The sequence below is a fragment of the Scophthalmus maximus genome, chromosome 10, assembly GCF_022379125.1.
Source record: "Scophthalmus maximus strain ysfricsl-2021 chromosome 10, ASM2237912v1, whole genome shotgun sequence".
Taxonomy (NCBI): domain Eukaryota; kingdom Metazoa; phylum Chordata; class Actinopteri; order Pleuronectiformes; family Scophthalmidae; genus Scophthalmus; species Scophthalmus maximus.
The window spans coordinates 3,383,834-3,401,804 of record NC_061524.1 but is presented as its reverse complement, the minus strand read 5'-3'; the positions used below and the strand labels follow the sequence as shown (position 1 = coordinate 3,401,804).

The 17,971-nt window shown below is 45.1% G+C and overlaps 1 protein-coding gene across 1 annotated transcript in view; it reads left to right on the top strand.

The window, feature by feature from the left end:
• Positions 1–17,971, top strand: part of znf804a (zinc finger protein 804A) — a 54,691-nt gene that overhangs the window by 27,728 nt on the left and 8,992 nt on the right. The window contains exons 2-4 of the mRNA XM_035606339.2: positions 10,248–10,352; positions 14,415–14,551; positions 16,851–16,975. Coding sequence (XP_035462232.2) covers positions 10,248–10,352; positions 14,415–14,551; positions 16,851–16,975 — 367 coding nt within the window. The remainder of the gene's footprint in view (positions 1–10,247; positions 10,353–14,414; positions 14,552–16,850; positions 16,976–17,971) is intronic.

Genomic DNA, 17,971 nt, shown 5'->3' with positions numbered 1-17,971 from the left:
AAAATTCATCATCGCCGGTTCCTTAAAGCTGTTTCTTTGGACGAGTCTTTGTCAAAGGTAGTCAGGAGCAGTCAGTTTGAATTTGTTTGCGGCACAGCGACGCTTCACAATGTTACTCGCCCCCCCCCCTTTGTACGACACAAACTTGTGAAATATGCATAAAAATTCCGCATTACGGATATGAAGCCAAAGGCGCTGCCACGTGTTTGATCTCTCGTGTCTTTAGGCTCCAGCACACACTCACACACACTGACACACATCATCTTCCCCCTGTGGACGACACTCCCACATCCAGCGTGGGTCTGCGGACGCTCTAGTCCGTTGAATGTGCCGAAAAAGTCACAAGGCGCCTCTCATCCTCATCCTCCTCCTCCTCCTCCGCCTCCTCTTCCTCCTCATCCTCCTCCTCCTCATTCTCCTCCTCCTCATCCTCCCCTCCTCTTTCTCCTCCTCCCCTTCCTCCTCCTCCCCTTCCTCCTCCTCCTCATTCTCCTCCTCATTCTCCTCCTCCTCCTCCTCATCCTCCCCTCCTCTTTCTCCTCCTCCCCTTCCTCCTCCTCCCCTTCCTCCTCCTCCTCATTCTCCTCCTCATTCTCCTCCTCCTCCTCCTCTTCCTCCTCATCCTCCTCCTCCTCATCCTCCCCTCCTCTTTCTCCTCCTCCCCTTCCTCCTCCTGCTCCTCATCCTCCTCCTCATTCTCCTCCTCATCATCATCCTCCTCATCCTCATTCTCCTCCTCCTCCTCATTCTCCTCCTCATCGTCATTCTCCTCCTCCTCCTCCTCCTCCTCATTCTCCTCCTCCTCATCCTCCCTCCTCCTCTTTCTCCTTATCCTCATTCTCCTCCTCCTCATTCTCCTCCTCCTCATCCTCCTCCTCCTCATCCTCCCTCCTCCTCTTTCTCCTTATCCTCATTCTCCTCCTCCCCTTCCTCCTCCTGCTCCTCCTCCTCATTCTCCTCCTCCTCATCCTCCCCTCCTCCTCTTTCTCCTCTTCCTCATTCTCCTCCTCCCCTTCCTCCTCCTCCTCCTCCTCCTCATTCTCCTCCTCCCCTTCTTCCTCCTCCTGCTCCTCATCCTCCTCCTCCTCCCAGGACAGAAGAACACAGTCCAGTCTTGAACTGTTTCATGGATTATACTATGCTCTGTTTTTTGTTGCCGGACTCGTAACTCGCTGTGGGATAAATTACGCAGGATCAAAAACATCCATGATTGTTAAAAAGAATGGTGTCATTTCTTTCAGCCACCAAAGTTAGACAAAATTGTCCGTCCTTTGTCATCGTGTCACCGCGGTAATTACACGGCTGCCACGTCTGCGCCGGTAACACGCACTCTGTAGACTTTTTGTATGTCAGAAGCAAAGGATGCATTCAGGCGACGTTGGTGGTGAGAAAAAAAACAAAAAGCCCTGTTGTTTTCAAGGTGGTAAATGCTGGATCCTTAGTTCAGATCAGATTTCGCTCTGAATTTAAAGATGTAACTCACACAGTGTTAAATGTTGACGTTGTGGTACAGATATAGGTTAATCATCTATTTTCTAATTAATTCAATCTGTTGTTTGAGCATCAGTATTGAGTTCTATTCATATGGAACTTTAAATCATTTCGGCGCTAATTTATTGGCATTTTTTGGGGGGTCAACTTGATCTTGTAGCCATTTGAAATTCCTTTAGTCCACTACTTTTTAATAACCATGAGGCTGACATGAATGTTTGAATCTTTTGGCTATACCAATATTCAGGTCTGTAAAATATGATATGAATGAGGCAAACCCTCAGAATTAAGAATGTTTCCTTGGATAGATTTAAACTTTTTAGCTGCAGAAAGCCTGCTGTTCCACCTACGTACTGAATAGACAAACAAAATAATAATTATTGTTCATTTAGAGGAAAGGCAAGCGAATAAATGGCCCAACATACACATATATTCTTGTATGTCCATTGTAAAATCATACTGTATCCATGAGCATGGCTTTGTGGATTTATCGTTTAAAAAGTTAGTCAGGTGTCTCCGTTTACAAACCAAAAAGTTTCTAAAGTGTGTATAAGACGAAGGATAATTGTTTTGACAACATTTCCGCAGCCACGTTTTAATATGTAGATTGAAGCGGCTTCGCAGTGAAACGCAGTTATTAAAACGCCGCCTCAATTAAAAAAATGCTGCTGCCTGATGATGATGTTTACCAGGCGGAGTCAGCTGCTCACAAACAACAGCTTCAAAAGTTATTTGATGCCAACAACAGCAGCTCGCACGCATCTATTTGCACTTTGCCGCGGAGGAACACTTCAGACCCCCTGCTTGCTGACTGACACACACACACACACACACACACACACACACACACACACACACACACACACACACACACACACACACACACACACACACACACACACACACACACACACACACACACACACACACACACACACACACACACACACACACACACACACACAATACACGTTGTGCATAGACTGGACTATGTGGTACTGAATTATGGAGCAAGACATTTCTTCCGCATTTCTGTGTTCAGGAATTCTTTGGACGGACTTGACGCAGTGGAATCATACTTATCATCACCGCTCCCCTGACACCGTCACATTGTAACCACTACAGCACGTCAATGCTTTTCCAGCTCAAGCTACAGCTCACACACAAATTCATCTATCTACCGCACACTGCTGGCACAGCCGTCAGGAGACACTTGGGGTTTCAGTTTCATGCCCAAGGACACTTTGGAGGAGCCGGGGATGGAACCGCCAACCAGATGTTACTGATGAAATGGGGCCAAATCCTCCATCTCCGTCTCCCCGGTCTCTATGCTCCCATCCCCGCTGAAAAATCTGTTGCCGTCGACCAATGAGTCGCCTCGTGTGAATATATTCACTGTTGGCACCCGCCAAGTGTTCGACCTCCCGGCTACGTTAACTGGTCCTTTTCAGTCGGTTGTAGTAGGACGGCACAGGTCCGTCTGCCCGCTGAGTTCGGCTCGTCTGGGCTGGCGCAGCGAGCTGTCAATCAAAACCTTGGCGCTGACCAAACAACCGAAATGAAAAGGTTCGAGTTGTGTGGGTTCGTCCCCTGGAGCGGACAAACACCCAGCGAGTGGAGAATACTGGTCGTTTCATCAACCCCGCCGAGGAGGTGATGCGATCGGTTCGGTTTGTCTGTTTCTAAGCAGGTTAATGCACGGAATTGCATGAGAGTTTTCATCAAAGATCCGTCTTGGGCATCGTAACGGGGGATTCACTTTTGGGAGGGAACCATACGCGGATCTGGAGCGAGGATTCTCCACCATTGAGAAATAGGGGAAAAGGCCACAGCCCTGGGCGAACGTCTCGCCTGTAATTGCCGATTTGTTTGATCATTCAGATCTAATTGTGTCGGTTACTAAAACATTTTATAGCGGTGCGATAAACTCAAAACTTAAAGTGCTTCAAAGAGGCCTGAAGTGCCAGAGTCAGCAGCCGACATCCAACAACAACAACAACAAAAAGATGGAGCCCAGAGAGAACCTCAGTGCAGCGCAGTGGGCAGCTGGAGCATCGATAACATCCAGGCAGCTCCGGGCTGCTCAGCCTCCATCGTACCAGCTGCTGCTGCTGCTGCTGCCGCTGCCGCCGCCGCCGGCCGAGGAGCGGCGGCACCGGGCCTCCGCTCCTCGGCGCTGCAGTCCCTCGGTGCACAACTCCGGCTGAACAAACAGCTTAAACTCTGGCAACATGCTCCAACAAAAAAGAGAAAGAAAAAGAAAGAAGTCAAGGAGTCCAGGAGGTTTCCCCTGTGCATACGAACAGAACAGGGAAGTTATTTCAGCTGGCCCGACACGAAGCAGCTCCACCGGCAGGAGCCGGAACAGGAGCGCGCCCCCCGGAGGCAAAGACCCCGGAGAAGCTCCTCAGCCATCAGTTGATATCAGACCCCGTCGCTGGGTAGTGGAGGTGAACAACATCCCGATAGTGGCGATGAACAGAACGTTGCCAGGTTCGTTATTGAATCTTTGACGGGAGGATTTCAAATGTCAAGTGTGTCTTGGCGTCGGCGGGGCGAACACTGTTTTGATGTCAGTTTTTCTTTGGATTAGTATTTTTAATATGTTTACTTTGGTCCCATTTTTTTTTCCTTTGTCTCATTACATTTGATTCATTTTAGCAGACACCCTTAGATAGGAGAGCGATGTCCCTCTCCATCAAACTACACGTGTTTTGTATTTTTGCAATTTTATTTTTTTTCGGTCCATATTCCAAGAGACATTAAGGCTGAATTATCCATCCTCCCTTTAAAGCCGTGTCCAGTTCCATCTACTTCAGTCTGTTTGTTCAGTTTAGAAGAGGAGGAGGATCATTCTGCTCTTGGGACCCACAACCAATTTCTGTTAAATGTAAATCCAACAGAACCTTGCACAGTAGCTACTTCATGAATTCAGCCCACAAGGAAAATTAAGGGAAACAGCTTTGTCTTCAAACAGAAGATTTTCTTTTGCAATTATACTTTAGGCAAAGACAGATGCTGCACAGTAGGTCACAAGTTCGAGTCAGTGAGAGTTTCTAAAGAAAATGTCAAGACAACAGTTGGTTTGTTTCTATGTTTACTGGGCTGTTACACTATAATGACGTCTGGATGTTCTCACGGCAAAATTAATAAATGCGTTCATCCCTCTTGAAAACCAGAGCAGGCCTCTAATAATATTATATAATATAATAATATAATATAATATGATAGTTCATTTTCTCTGAACTGAGTGGTGCAATTGGTACAACGTAGAAAGGTTCTTCTGGGAAGGTCAACCACTTGTTTTCTTTTCCTTTCAATTACAATGATGCACTTATTCTGATTGTATGAAGACTGTAGACACACATGTAGTGTATCCACACGCACGCACGCACGGACGCACGCACGCTCATTTCATTTCCCCTTTTAATTGAACCTTTATTGTCCCAGAAGGAATTTCTCTCTCTCTCTCTTTGTTTGCTTCCAGTCTGGATTTATAATGAAAAACATTCAATAATAAAACACAATAAAACACACAGAATATTACAACGGCATATACAAATAAATAAACAAATGAATAAATGAATAACTCTGGAGTCAACAGCTCCATGAAGTCCTATAAAAAAAGTTGATTATCGGTGGAAAAAAATGTGGCGTTCTTATGCGGTTGCTGCATTGTTTTATCTGCATATTAAGCAGTTTGACGGCAACGGGGGAAAATTAATCCCATATTTTTTTACTCCTGAACGTTGGCACTTTGAGACGTAACCCAGAGCACTCGCTCCGCCCTCCCCCAGGGGGGGGGGGGGGGGGGGGGGGGGGGGGGGGGCAGTCGGGAGTGGCGTCAGCTTTCCATGCCATATGCTTCTCAAAGGTTGAGTCAGGTTTTTCCTGCTGAACGCCAGAAACTTCCAGCGGAGCCCGTTGTTGTTGCTCAATGCTTTTGATGGATTTGCGCCGATTCAAAATGCTTTCAAAAAAGTATGCAATGAGAAAACTCTCACGAAGCGCCAAGAGCCCATCCTCCGCGGGACCAACAAATGCAGCCTTGACTGCACATGTCTGAATGACGACGAACAAGATAAAGCACTTGTCCACCCATTGAGTTTTCCTGCACTTTATCACAGCGAGTTGTGACCTTGTCCTTAGTTTTCTGAAGCAACACAATGAGGAATCTGCCCACAGTGATCAACATTAAGACTTTTTTTCATGTTTTTCCCTATTTTGCAAAAGATTAAAAATGACCTAACTTGACCCCCAAACTTGATAGAAAAAACAAAACCCACCGTCTATCTACATAGCGGCTGCGGTTAGTCATTAGTGTTAAGAAAGCTCGGAGATGGAACATCGCCCCGAGGGAGACGGAGCAAAAGAGATCTGTCAGTTAGAAAGTCATTTACAGGACCTGCTCAGCGAGCGTGCGAGGCCGAGGGGGGGGGAATAAAACGCTGCGGAGGAGCTTCACGGGAGCTTCACGTCACAGATCTTCACACTTCAGACTTCTCGGCGCGGTTCGGAAGACGTCGGAAATCAAATTAGTTACGGCCGGCGGCTTTGTTTCGGCAACAATAGCTCGTGTCGAGGTGCCGGGTCGAGCGAGTGAGACATCCCTAAAATGTAAGGTGCTTTTTGCTCCTTTATTTCCATTTTTGTTTTCTTTTATTCGGGTACAAGTAGAAATATAAAGCAGCAGGAGTCAAAATGAAACAACCAGTCAACAAAACATAACACGCAACTGAAGCCCAAAGCAGGTTTTAAGGATCGTTCAGCTCAATGCTCTGGTTTATTGGTTGAACCGCAGCAGCAGATTCAACGGAACAAACCAGTACTGGTGAATAAAGTCGAGCAGCGAAAGAGGCAGATATTCATTTCCAGGTTGGTAGAGACCAAACCGGAGCTAAAAGTAGAGTAAATAGTGGATTTACATTCGATAAGTAAAAAGAGAAAAATCTTAGATAGGATGCTCCTGTAGCTCCGTCTCTGCTGGATGTGCAAATATGTATTTGTTTGTCATACAACATTTTATAAGCCGATGGTATTTGAGAACTGTTCCTCTAGAGGTCAGGAAATATAGCGTGTGAGTAAAGAATTTGATTACTTAACATATTATGGTAATTTGAAAATGCCCCACAAAACACTTTGCGTGCCACTGTGGTCTGACAGGTTCAAAACGTATTTACTCTTAACGATCATTGCGATTTATTGGGTCTAATAAAATCCAATCTGGGTTTGACTGTATCCTATCAATTACCACCGCCCACCGAGCTCCTGCCAGATAACTTCACCAAGTATCACGATGCATTTTCCGTGGATCGAACTGAATTCTGACATCGCTCGTCAACAGAGAAGTTTGGATGCGCTTGCCCGTCACGCTTCACACGCTGCGCAGGCTCTCAAAGCCCGTGGCGAAAAAAAACTTGGGTAGACAATGTTCACGAGAATATACATATTGGCGGTTAACGTTTTGAGACGTGCCTACACCTCGTCCAGCTGAGACGCCTCTGGGCAGATGTTTTCCGCACTCCGACACCGTGTTAAGAAAACGGAGCTGGCCCAAGATGTTGTCTTGGCTCTGGGAGGTTGGTTGTTTCTTCTTTTCCAAGCCTCACAGCTGTGCATCAGAGAATTCCTCCCGCGGGTTTTAAAAAATTCACTCACCCTATGGGTCAGGCACTTTTCACAAAATTCTCCCTCGGCTAGATTAAAAAAAACAAAGAAAATACAAATGAAGGAATTAGATTTTAACACAGCAACAAGACAAAGGGTCTATTTTGTTTTGCGAGGACGGTGCACAAAAAGCTTCCTAAACTGTAATGCGTTTTAATTTGAGTTGACTGAAAGGCGATTTTGCGAGCGACCCAGCGAGCCATGTTTAATGGACATCAGGACCCATCTTCAGCCGGCTAATGCAGCCCAACGACATCTTTAACGACATAATGCAAACCAATGCCGTCTTTGATTAAATAATGCAAAAGTAATGTTTCGTTCTGTAATAGAATAATGCAGCATAAATCCGTTACGTAATGGAATCACGGCAGCAGCGGTGATCGCTTGTCTGATGAGCTGACGCTGACCGAAGCAGGAGATCCCTGCGGTAATGGCGACGGATGGCGAAGGATGGCGAAGGATGGCGGCTCCTCCGGGAAAAAACGTGAGGTCGCCTGCGTTTCCCCTCCACTTTTGTCACTGTCTTTTCCGTTTGTCTCCATCCGTCCCCCTGTCACATGTTCAGCTCGGCCTCGCTCGCCGTCTGTCTTTCCGGCCCGGCGCCCCCCCCCCACTCCCTCGGTCCAACTGCAAACGGCTTCAGAGTTCAGGAAACTTCTCGACCGCAAGTTTTTTTACAGACAAAAAACGGTGGAAATTACCAACCTGGGAAAAGTGTGGCGGACACACACACACGCACACACACACACAGAGAGAGGGCACCCGGACCTCAACCGAAGGTCGTGTCACAGATTGAATGTTCTCTACTTTTAAAGATAAATCAATCTTCCATTAATGGAGATTGTGTGTGTGTGTGTGTGTGTGTGTGTGTGTGTGTGTGTGTGTGTGTGTGTGTGTGTAGAAGCCCAAAAGTCCAATCCTGCATTACTATATCTGTGAATGTCACTTTGGGCTTAAGACAGTGCTGTATGAAAAGCGATGAATGTATGCGGATTTGAAGTAATGTAAGTGTGTGTTTGGTTTGTGTGTGTGAGTGTGTGTGTGTTCACTCAGACACTCAGACTGCTGATCAATAGTTGTGATTGAATGGCCCATTAGCCATCGGAAGCAATAGAGACAGCATCACTCCACATGACAAACTATGAAACACACACACACACACACACACACACACACACACACACACACACACACACACACACACACACACACACACACACACACACACACACACACACACACACACACACACACACACACACACACACACACACACACACACACACACACACACACACACACACACACAGGTCTCAGTGGACATTTCATTGACACAGTCTTTTACTCTCGACTTAAATATAACTACACTTTGCCGAAAGCCTGACTTTAACCTAAACCGTACATCACCCTTAACCTTAAAAACATGTTTTCACTTTAAAATATAGTGAAAACATATATATATATAAAATATAATAATCTGCATCATGGGGACTTGATCTTTGTCCTCATAAGGACGACATGAAGCCATAATGTGACTGTAAACACATTTAGGTCCCCACAACGCTGGTAATACATGGAAAGACCAAACACTCAAACATTAATGAATTTAAACCTTAACTTAACTTCAGCATAAGCTTAGAATATGTTTAATGAATTACATTATGGGAACTTGCTTTTTGTCCCCATAATGTAGATGTGCAAACACATCTAGGTCCCCACAACATGCGTAATACCTGGACCCCCCCCACACACACACACACACACACACACACACACACACACACACACACACACACACACACACACACACACACACACACACACACACACACACACACACACACACACACACACACACACACACACACACACACACACACACACACACACACACACACACAATATGACAGCCAACAAATTAAAAGCGTGACTATGATGAATATACATTCCCATAAACGCACTTTACGACCTGCGCTGGCTGTGACTGTAATTCTCCACTCCCACCTACACACGGAGGGTTTTTTTCCTTTTCTTTCATTTTGTTTTTTACGACCAACTGTGCAACAAAGTCGTGATTTATAATTATGTAAACAAGATACGACGGGTACTTTTCTGGTTGTGTCCGATAAGCCAGAGAGCACATTTTTAGTTTTTGTTCTCTTGACCTAAAGGAGTGTGAACTGCATTCTCGTCCACGTTCTCGCTATTCCTTCTTATTGTTTTTTTTAATTATATTCAATACATGCATTAATAACACCCAGGTGAAGATTGTTTTATTATTCTTTTACAAGATAATGAAGAGAATATGAAGGGTATCTTCCTGGTTTTCTCTGAAGGGTTATAAAATACAGTTCCGTGCTGTTACTAACAATTACCTTCATCGTCAACCAATCAATATTGATTTTCTTAGTTAATTGATTGGCGATTTGATCAATACAGTGACAGAGGTATTGCGAGCCCGTCACAGTTTCTCAAGGCCAAGTGAGACATCTTCAAATGTCTCGCATTGTCCATTAAACGGTCTGACTGACTTTGAAACATGTTCGGAGCGTTTAGTCGAGTAAAATTAGCAATAACACAATGTAACATATATTATATGATCAGTAAAACACTCTCGCATTCAAAATTACACTTGAGAAAACATTAGGAAGGTTTCTTTTTTCGACCCGGTGCAACAAAATTAAGGACAGAATTATTTGTTTGGGCTTTGTTTGTTTCGTTTTATCGGACAATTGACTTATTTTTCTTTCTAAAGGAAGTTCATGGTGAAATCCCAACATACATAAAACCAAAGCAGTGATTCCTGCTCTTGTAAAGTGCAACATTTCCTTCTAAAATGCAGCGTTCTTGGAGCCTATAGTCAAAATCTCAGCTTATGTTTTCTTCTACTCTCCCTCTTCTTCTGAGAGATGCTCGTCTTTTACTGTAAACTGCACTGATTAGTGATTAGTATCTTTTTCCCAGCAGAAAATGACCGTACGACTTCGGGATGTTTACAGACATGTGACCGGAGTTAAAGCAGCATTTTTTTTTTTTTATAAACAGTCATGAAGATGAATATAAAGACGATCTCATCCCTCTCCCTCCAGGAGGAAGGGGACTCCAGTCTGTACTGCGAGCTGTGCGATAAGCAGTACGTGAGACACCAGCAGTACGACAACCACATCAACTCCCACGACCATCACCACAAGCAGGTGAGTCACGCCACCTTGACAGGGCGCCCAGGGCTCTGGCTTATCTGTGACACACACACACACACACACACACACACACACACACACACACACACACACACACACACACACACACACACACACACACACACACACACACACACACACACACACACACACACACACACACACACACACACACACACACACACACACACACACACACACACACACACACACACACACACACCTACCTTAAACCCTCCTGACCAAGGTCACGGATTTGTTACATCCCAGGACCACTTCGAGCGCTCGACTTTGGCTTCTCTTACACAACACGACACGCGGCGGTCGACAAGAAATCACACAAACATTGCACCTGTCCCGGTGACGACTGGGACTGGAAACAGCAGCACGACTTGACATATTGACAGTGTTTAATATACAATAAGCAGAGTTAGGAAGTAATAAATTACAATAATGTGATTAATGTAGCCGATGTGGGTTACGTAGACATTGCTGTCTTCTTGTTTTTATCAGATAACCTATCACAACTTTGTCATTATATACTTTTATAACTATAATATGATATGAAATGACATATTGTACTGTATGTCATGATGGAGGAGTTTATACATATCATCCAGCGCAACTTTTAATCAACAAAAGGGGCAAAAACAATCAATAAAAAGTAATTGATCGGTGTTGTACGATATTTTGCTGAGCATATAGAAACAAGTCACTTTTCCTCAATAAAAGGTGCAATGTCATTGATTTATTGTAAAGATTAGAAGTCTGATCTTTGATCGATATGAACAAAGTGTAATTAAATTCATCCTACATTAAGTAAATCTATAAAACTATTAATAATCTCTTCCAAAAAAAAGGTAGTGATATCAAGACGGCAAAGCAATAATGGCGACAGTTATCGAGGGCCTCATTCTAGGTTAAAATCAATAATACAAATTGCTCTGATTACATAATAAAACACAGGTTATCAATTATACACTCCGCCTACCTAAAAAATTGATCGGAGCTTCTCTTGTCAATTCTCTCCTCAGTTCTTATTCTGAAAGAGTTTGTTCTTCCATCGTCGGATGTGTAGGAAGGCAACCGAGCGAACTCGCAGCTGTTTGGGGCGTTTACAAAAAAAAAAATCATACAGTAGTTTGCGGGGAGGAATGCACATTTGCTGCAATTACCATTTGTGCAATTGCAAAGCGATGAAAGGGGCATAATATCGTTCACAGTTAGCAGTGTCAGGCTTATTAGGTCTACTTGAGGACGCGGCGCATTTAGGGGGGAATTGTTTGAGACTGCAACTCTTGCAGGGAAAGGGATTAGCTAACGGAACCATTCTCCAGCCTGTACACACACACACACACACGTGTACACACACACACACACACACACACACACACACACACACACACACACACACACACACACACACACACACACACACATGTGCACACACACACACACACACGTACACAAACACACATGTGCACACACACACACACACGCACACACACGTACACAAAGCTGAGCTATCCACCCTCTGATTCGCTGTCATGACACGGCCCCGTCTTCTTCTGGAAAACGAAGCAGTTTGCAGAGAGTCTACGTCACCGGCTCTTCGACGCCGTCAGACCCGAGGAGAACGAGCGTGCACAGTTTATCCCACGTTATGCAGCGCGCAGCTCCGATCAGACACGGCACCTTTTTTCCTTTTTCGCTTTTTTGCAGGTTGCAATAGGTGTGGAGTTATGCTCTGACTTTTTTTTGTGTGAAGCCGACGGTTTAAAAAGTAGTTTCTAGGCAACTAACCACAGAAATAAGTGTTTGTGGGACGCAAAGAAGACCAATCAAACGTCAGCGCTCACCTTGAAACTGTGACTCGAGCCGGGAACCTTGGTGCAGCTATAAAAAAAAGAACTTTAACTGAATTTAAACACAAGTACACGGATAAAGACGAGTACAAAATCAGCCTACTGCCACTTTAAAAACACAACTAATATCAAACCAAGATATAGAACAGGAAACTTATGAATGTGTTTATTGTCATCAGAATAATCGGACAGTGTCTTTACCAAACACTTGTCTCCAGTCCTCACTTACTCACTCCTTAAAAAATCCTATTGCTTGTCTACTAAGCACTAAATGATCTAACGCCTAAGTACATCTCCGCTGTACCTGTACATTATGAAGCATCCAGACCCGTCAGCTTCACTCAGCGCCCAGAATCGACAGCTGCGTTTTAGATTCTCTGCTTACAACCTGTGGAATCAGTTTTTTTGCGTAACATCCTTTTAATCTTCGACTATTTATTCTCTTTCTTCTTTATTCCTTTTTTTTAATGTGATTTGATTGTTTTACTTTAGAAAGTATCGTGAACACTTTGAATTGCCTGTTTATTTCCTTTTAAGTGTTCTTTTAATGTCCACTAAACATCTTACTCTCGATTCAATTCCTTCCCTTTGTGAGGCACTTTTAAATCGCCCTGTGTTTCAATGGTGCTCTATAAATACACCCCGCCTTTCCCTAATTTATGTTTGTTTATCAATTTCTACATGAAAAACAGCTGCACGCGGCGCGCCGCCACAAATGTGATAGCAATTAAATCCGCTACGTAGGAGGGAGGTCCTTTCTCGAGTGTTTGTGCCCAAGGGGCCCGTCGTCTCATTATTAGTCCATGTACTCGATGATATTTTACTTTTTGAAATATTCAGCATCTCGACAATCAAAAATTATGCACCGAACCAGGTCCCGGCAGACGCAGTGTAAGTTTCTAATGTTCAGGGGAATATGTTTGCGGATGTGTTTGCATGTGCTCGGGCTGCTTACACAATGAACCGATGGAAAAAACAACGTGAATTGAGACTTTTCATCGTTGACAAGCGTTGCTGGTATTATTTTTCTCCCTACAAGCATTAATGCGGTCGGCTCGGCCACTCGAAACGCTTCCTTCCAGGGTGGCTGTGTGACATTTCGGCGCTAGTTCGCGCACAAAGGAGCTGAAATATCTTGGAACTGGCCGAGTCAATCACCCGATCTCGGTCCGACCGAGCGTCGCTCCGCCTGCTGGATAACAGGCTGAAGGCAGCGAGGGACCCCTGAGGGAGGCTGCAGGGGAGACACAGAGCCTGCTCATCGTCTGTGGGCAGAAGGAAGTCACAGACGATTCCACATTACACACTGCCCAATGTTCTTTATTCCAACTTCATGTTCATCCGTCTAATTACTCTCAAGCCCCTAAACTGTGTATTTGAGAAATGCTGATTGAATTAAAGCTGCTTTCAACGTGTTATTCGGTGCGTCAAGAACAAAGACTGTGCATTTGGTCTAAATGCTCACAATCTGGACTGGACTGGGAAACTCGACAACTTCCAACGCTTAAATAATAGGATCAAAAACATTCTACGTTTTAGTTTTGAAAGTGTCTTTAGGGCGCTGATTCAACGCCGAGGTTATTTTTAAAGTCGCAGTTTGTGGTGCTTTGCTGCGGTGGATTGTGAGGTTTCCTGTCATTTTGTCCACCCTTCATACTGTATGTACACCTAAGAAATGCTGAGGCTACACAGCAAGCTTTAAAACACACACACACACACACACACACACTGTATCTTTCTTACTGCCTGTCTCCTTGTCCCGCTGCATTTTATCTGTCCCGTCTATTTCGGTCTGTTTATCTATTTGTCGGGTTCGTCCGCCCGCCTCGCTGCATGTCTGTCTGTCTGTCTGTCTATTGTCATCTGTCTGCCTGTGATGCGAACCCACGGCTATATCATTATTAATATTATTATTTGAGACACACACGTACACACACACGTACACACACACACTATATCAGTATCTCTGGCTCGCAGACAGAGCTCAGTAAGTGAATTAAGCTGGCCTGGCCTGTACTAAAGCTGACACCGGCTGTCTCAGTGAGCACACATACTGTACACACACAAAGCATAATCAACTTATTAAACTTGATTAATGTCACTGTTTTACCCCCGTCAACCTGTTTTGTCTCCTTTTTAAAAAACAAATACCAATACTACGACCTCCTAATTGGTCCTGCTTGTCCTCCAGCGCCTGAAGGAGCTGAAGCAGAGGGAGTTCTACCGAGCGTTGGCCTGCAGGAGACAGAGGAGGCGCAGGGAGGAGAAGAGAGAGGAGCGGGTGCTGAGGAGGCTCCATCAACATGAGGAGAGGAGGGCGGGACAGTGGTGAGTGATGACCGGACGGCCTAATGATTCAATGTTAGTGTCTGCTGTACCTGCGGAGGAACACGCGTCGGCACGTCCCAGTCTAGTGGGTGTGATGACCCTCTAATGATATTTCATGCAAGTTGATGTAAAAGTAATTGTTTTCAAAATCTACGACCTTTCATCGTGAACAGTTCAATATTTCAGAAAACATGCTCTATTGCTCCCAGTATTTCAAGCCTAAATGTGCAACAATCAATAGTTATTAAATTATAAATGTCAGCATCTTTTAATTTGCTGGTTTTCAGTCAAAGTTAGTGACGAGTTCATGGACATAGTGGAGGGTTTTTTTCGCTGCTCAACAGCCAGACAATTCCCTTTAGGAGGTGGTGGAGACTAAAAACGGAGCAAAACGGAGGGTTGATATGAGACGTATACATTCAGGTAAATCCAATATTCACATGGTGAAACTTGACTGCAAGTGAATGTGGACTCTACATCATATATCTGCCGGGTTTGTGTATAGGCAAATGTTATATATATATATATATATATATATATATATATATATATATATATATATTGCTTCTCCTACATCCTCGGTGAAAAGGGCCTATTGATTTCCAGCAGCACAACCTACTTCACCGAGCTCGTCTTTCTCGCGTAGTAGCAGAGCAGCATCGTGAGCGTCAGATTACAGAAATAATAAACTCGCTTCAGATGAATAATCCATTAGAGGAAACACCTTGCTGTGTTTATATTTAACGCAGTACACTTCACAGCTGTGTTATTATCATATCTCCTGAAATATGTACGATAACGTTGCTTAAAACTCAACGTACAGCATCTGTGTGCCCGTGTGCTGGCGGGGAAACTCCGATAACGGGGATTTATCCCACACCGAGTGGGCTGAACCGAACGATAAACAAACACAGAGGCAGCTGATGTGTGTATTTGGCTGCTTGTTGCTGAAAAACATGTCTGGCGAGTCACCAGACAGAGAGTATGGCGCTTTGGATACATAGAGCAGGACAGAACGACACAAACCTGAAGATGCACGTGCAAACAGACGCAGGTCAGAAAAACCAAGACACCTTCAATCATCCACGACCTCAACACTCAGGCATTTAGGGCTAGAATATTAATGTGGGTTTACTTTTGACACTGGCGTGGCTGATATTTAGCAAAAGCCACATTTGTCCTTCACGTTCGGGCCTCTCATCCGACAAAGATGGAGAATTTTCCTGTCTTGTGGACAGATTCAGTAAAAAAAAAACAACGATCCGCATTAGTGTGGACTTGATGCGAGTGCAGGCCTACACATATTATTGATATGCATATTATTAAGAACACTGGATTTGCTGACGGACATGTTTGATTCACAGGGAGAGCAGACGGATCACTAACGTGCTCCCTGGTTTCAATGAGCAGCCAATGAGATGCACCTTGCCGCGCTCAAAGGGGGATTATCGGAAAGGCTGTAAAGCATTTTCTGACTGAGTCCGTCGCGCGGCCGAACCCGCTCGCCGTAGAGAAAAGTCTTCAGTGTCTGTATCGGCTGTCAACTGCCATTTTCAGATTTGCAACAACGCAGTCTGGCTCCTGGCTCTAAGGGAGGGAGAGGAGGAGCAGGGGCGAAATTGATTTCCAGCTGGATTTCAGCTCCACTTCACCCCCTTCGTCTCCTCGCTTCCTCTCATTCCATCGTCCTCCTCTCCTTCCCCTCTGATTATCTCCTCATCACTCGTCTCCATGTGTTTCATTGCTCATCCTTTCCCATCTATTTGTTCCCTTCACTCTCTTCCCTCCCTCCGTTGTCCCTTCCTATCTTGTCCTCCGCTCACATCCTCCTCTCCACTTGGCCTCCTTTTAACCTTTTCCCTTCTCCTTCCCCCTCCTTATTGTTGGTTTCCTTTTTCATCCTCACCTTAACGCATGTCCACTCGCCCTCTATCCCTCTGTTCTTTTCTCCTCTTTTCATTCATTCCCTTTTATCGCCCTCTCCCCTTTGCCCTTGTCCGTCGCCTTTATCCCCTTCCTTTCATCCTCTCCTCGTTTCCTTCTGTCCATAATTCCCTTCCTTTGGTCCTCTCCTCTTGACCTGGTCTCTTCTTTCCTTTGGTGCTTTCCTCCTCTTTTCATCTTCCATCCTCTTCTCCTTTCTTTGAATCTTATGTTCTCCTCTTCACCCTGTGCTCTTCATGTCCCCTTCCATCATCTCCTTTCTTTTGTCCCTTCCTCCTCTTGTCCTCTTTGCCTCTTCATCTTCTCATCCCCGCCTGTCCGCCTCATGTTTCCTTTCATCCTCTCCTCTCCTCAGTGCTCCAGGTTCCGGCCCCATGTTCAGATCCACCACGGTGGCGGTCGATCCGGCGAACCAGACCCGACCGCGCTTTGAGCAGAACTGGGTCGACATCCACTCCGGCGCCGCCGCGCTGGGAACAAGTAAGATCTTTTATCTGCTTTAAAAGCCGCATATCCACTCGGCTGCTTTAATAGTTTATGAGTGTGCGTTTGGTTCTGGCGATGAGGGTATCACTCTTGATATCGAGAGATTAAACAGAGTGTTGTCCGCCGCACTAATAGTGAAATATCCTCATCGACAGTCGACTTTAGAGAAGAAAATGAATGAATGATGATGGTCTGTGGAAGAGGTTGTGCACACAAAGTAACGACGGGAAGACGTACTGGGCAATTATACGCGATACAAAACAAACATGCGTCTCTCTGGGGACTTTGCAGTGGCAGAGTTTCACACAGAAGTCGATAGATTTGAAAGGAAATTGCAGCAATCAGTGGATTTGCTGGAGTCGATCGGTCCAGAGCTCTTGTGCACAGCTTTAACTTTAGCAAACACACATAAACTCCCACCATTGACCAACCGACAACAGTTTTGACAGCGCTGACCTTTGAGCAGGGAACGGAGGAAGCGATCGTATTAGTTACCGGGTCGCACCACCGGCCGGTCCTGCTGGAGCGTACACTGCTTTGCCATTAAACAGACAGGAGGAGGAGGAGGGGATCGGTACGAACACATTCCCACACATTTTAAGGGGGATGCATAGTTGTGTGCTAAGGGATTAGCGCATATAGCTGCGAAAGCCTGCGTGTCGCCGCCGTACGTTCCGGCTGACGCGTGCCTCCTCAAACAACATTAAGACGGTTGAAGAAAGCCTCGGTAATCTTTTTGTTTTTTTGGAACAGATGTTCAGTCTTTGTCACGACAACTCAGACTGTAAACACTGTGATTCCACAGCAGTAGTAGTAGTATATTTATATCACCAAGGCTGCTTTCAGACATGCATACATCTCCCTGAAAGTTAGGGGTTGTGGGTGAGAACGCAAATGTCCGCAAACGTTTCTCAAGAAATCATTTGGAACTCTCCCTGCCAGGCCTCGCGTGACATCTCAGGGGAATTTCTGGAAAAGAGTTCCCAGCGG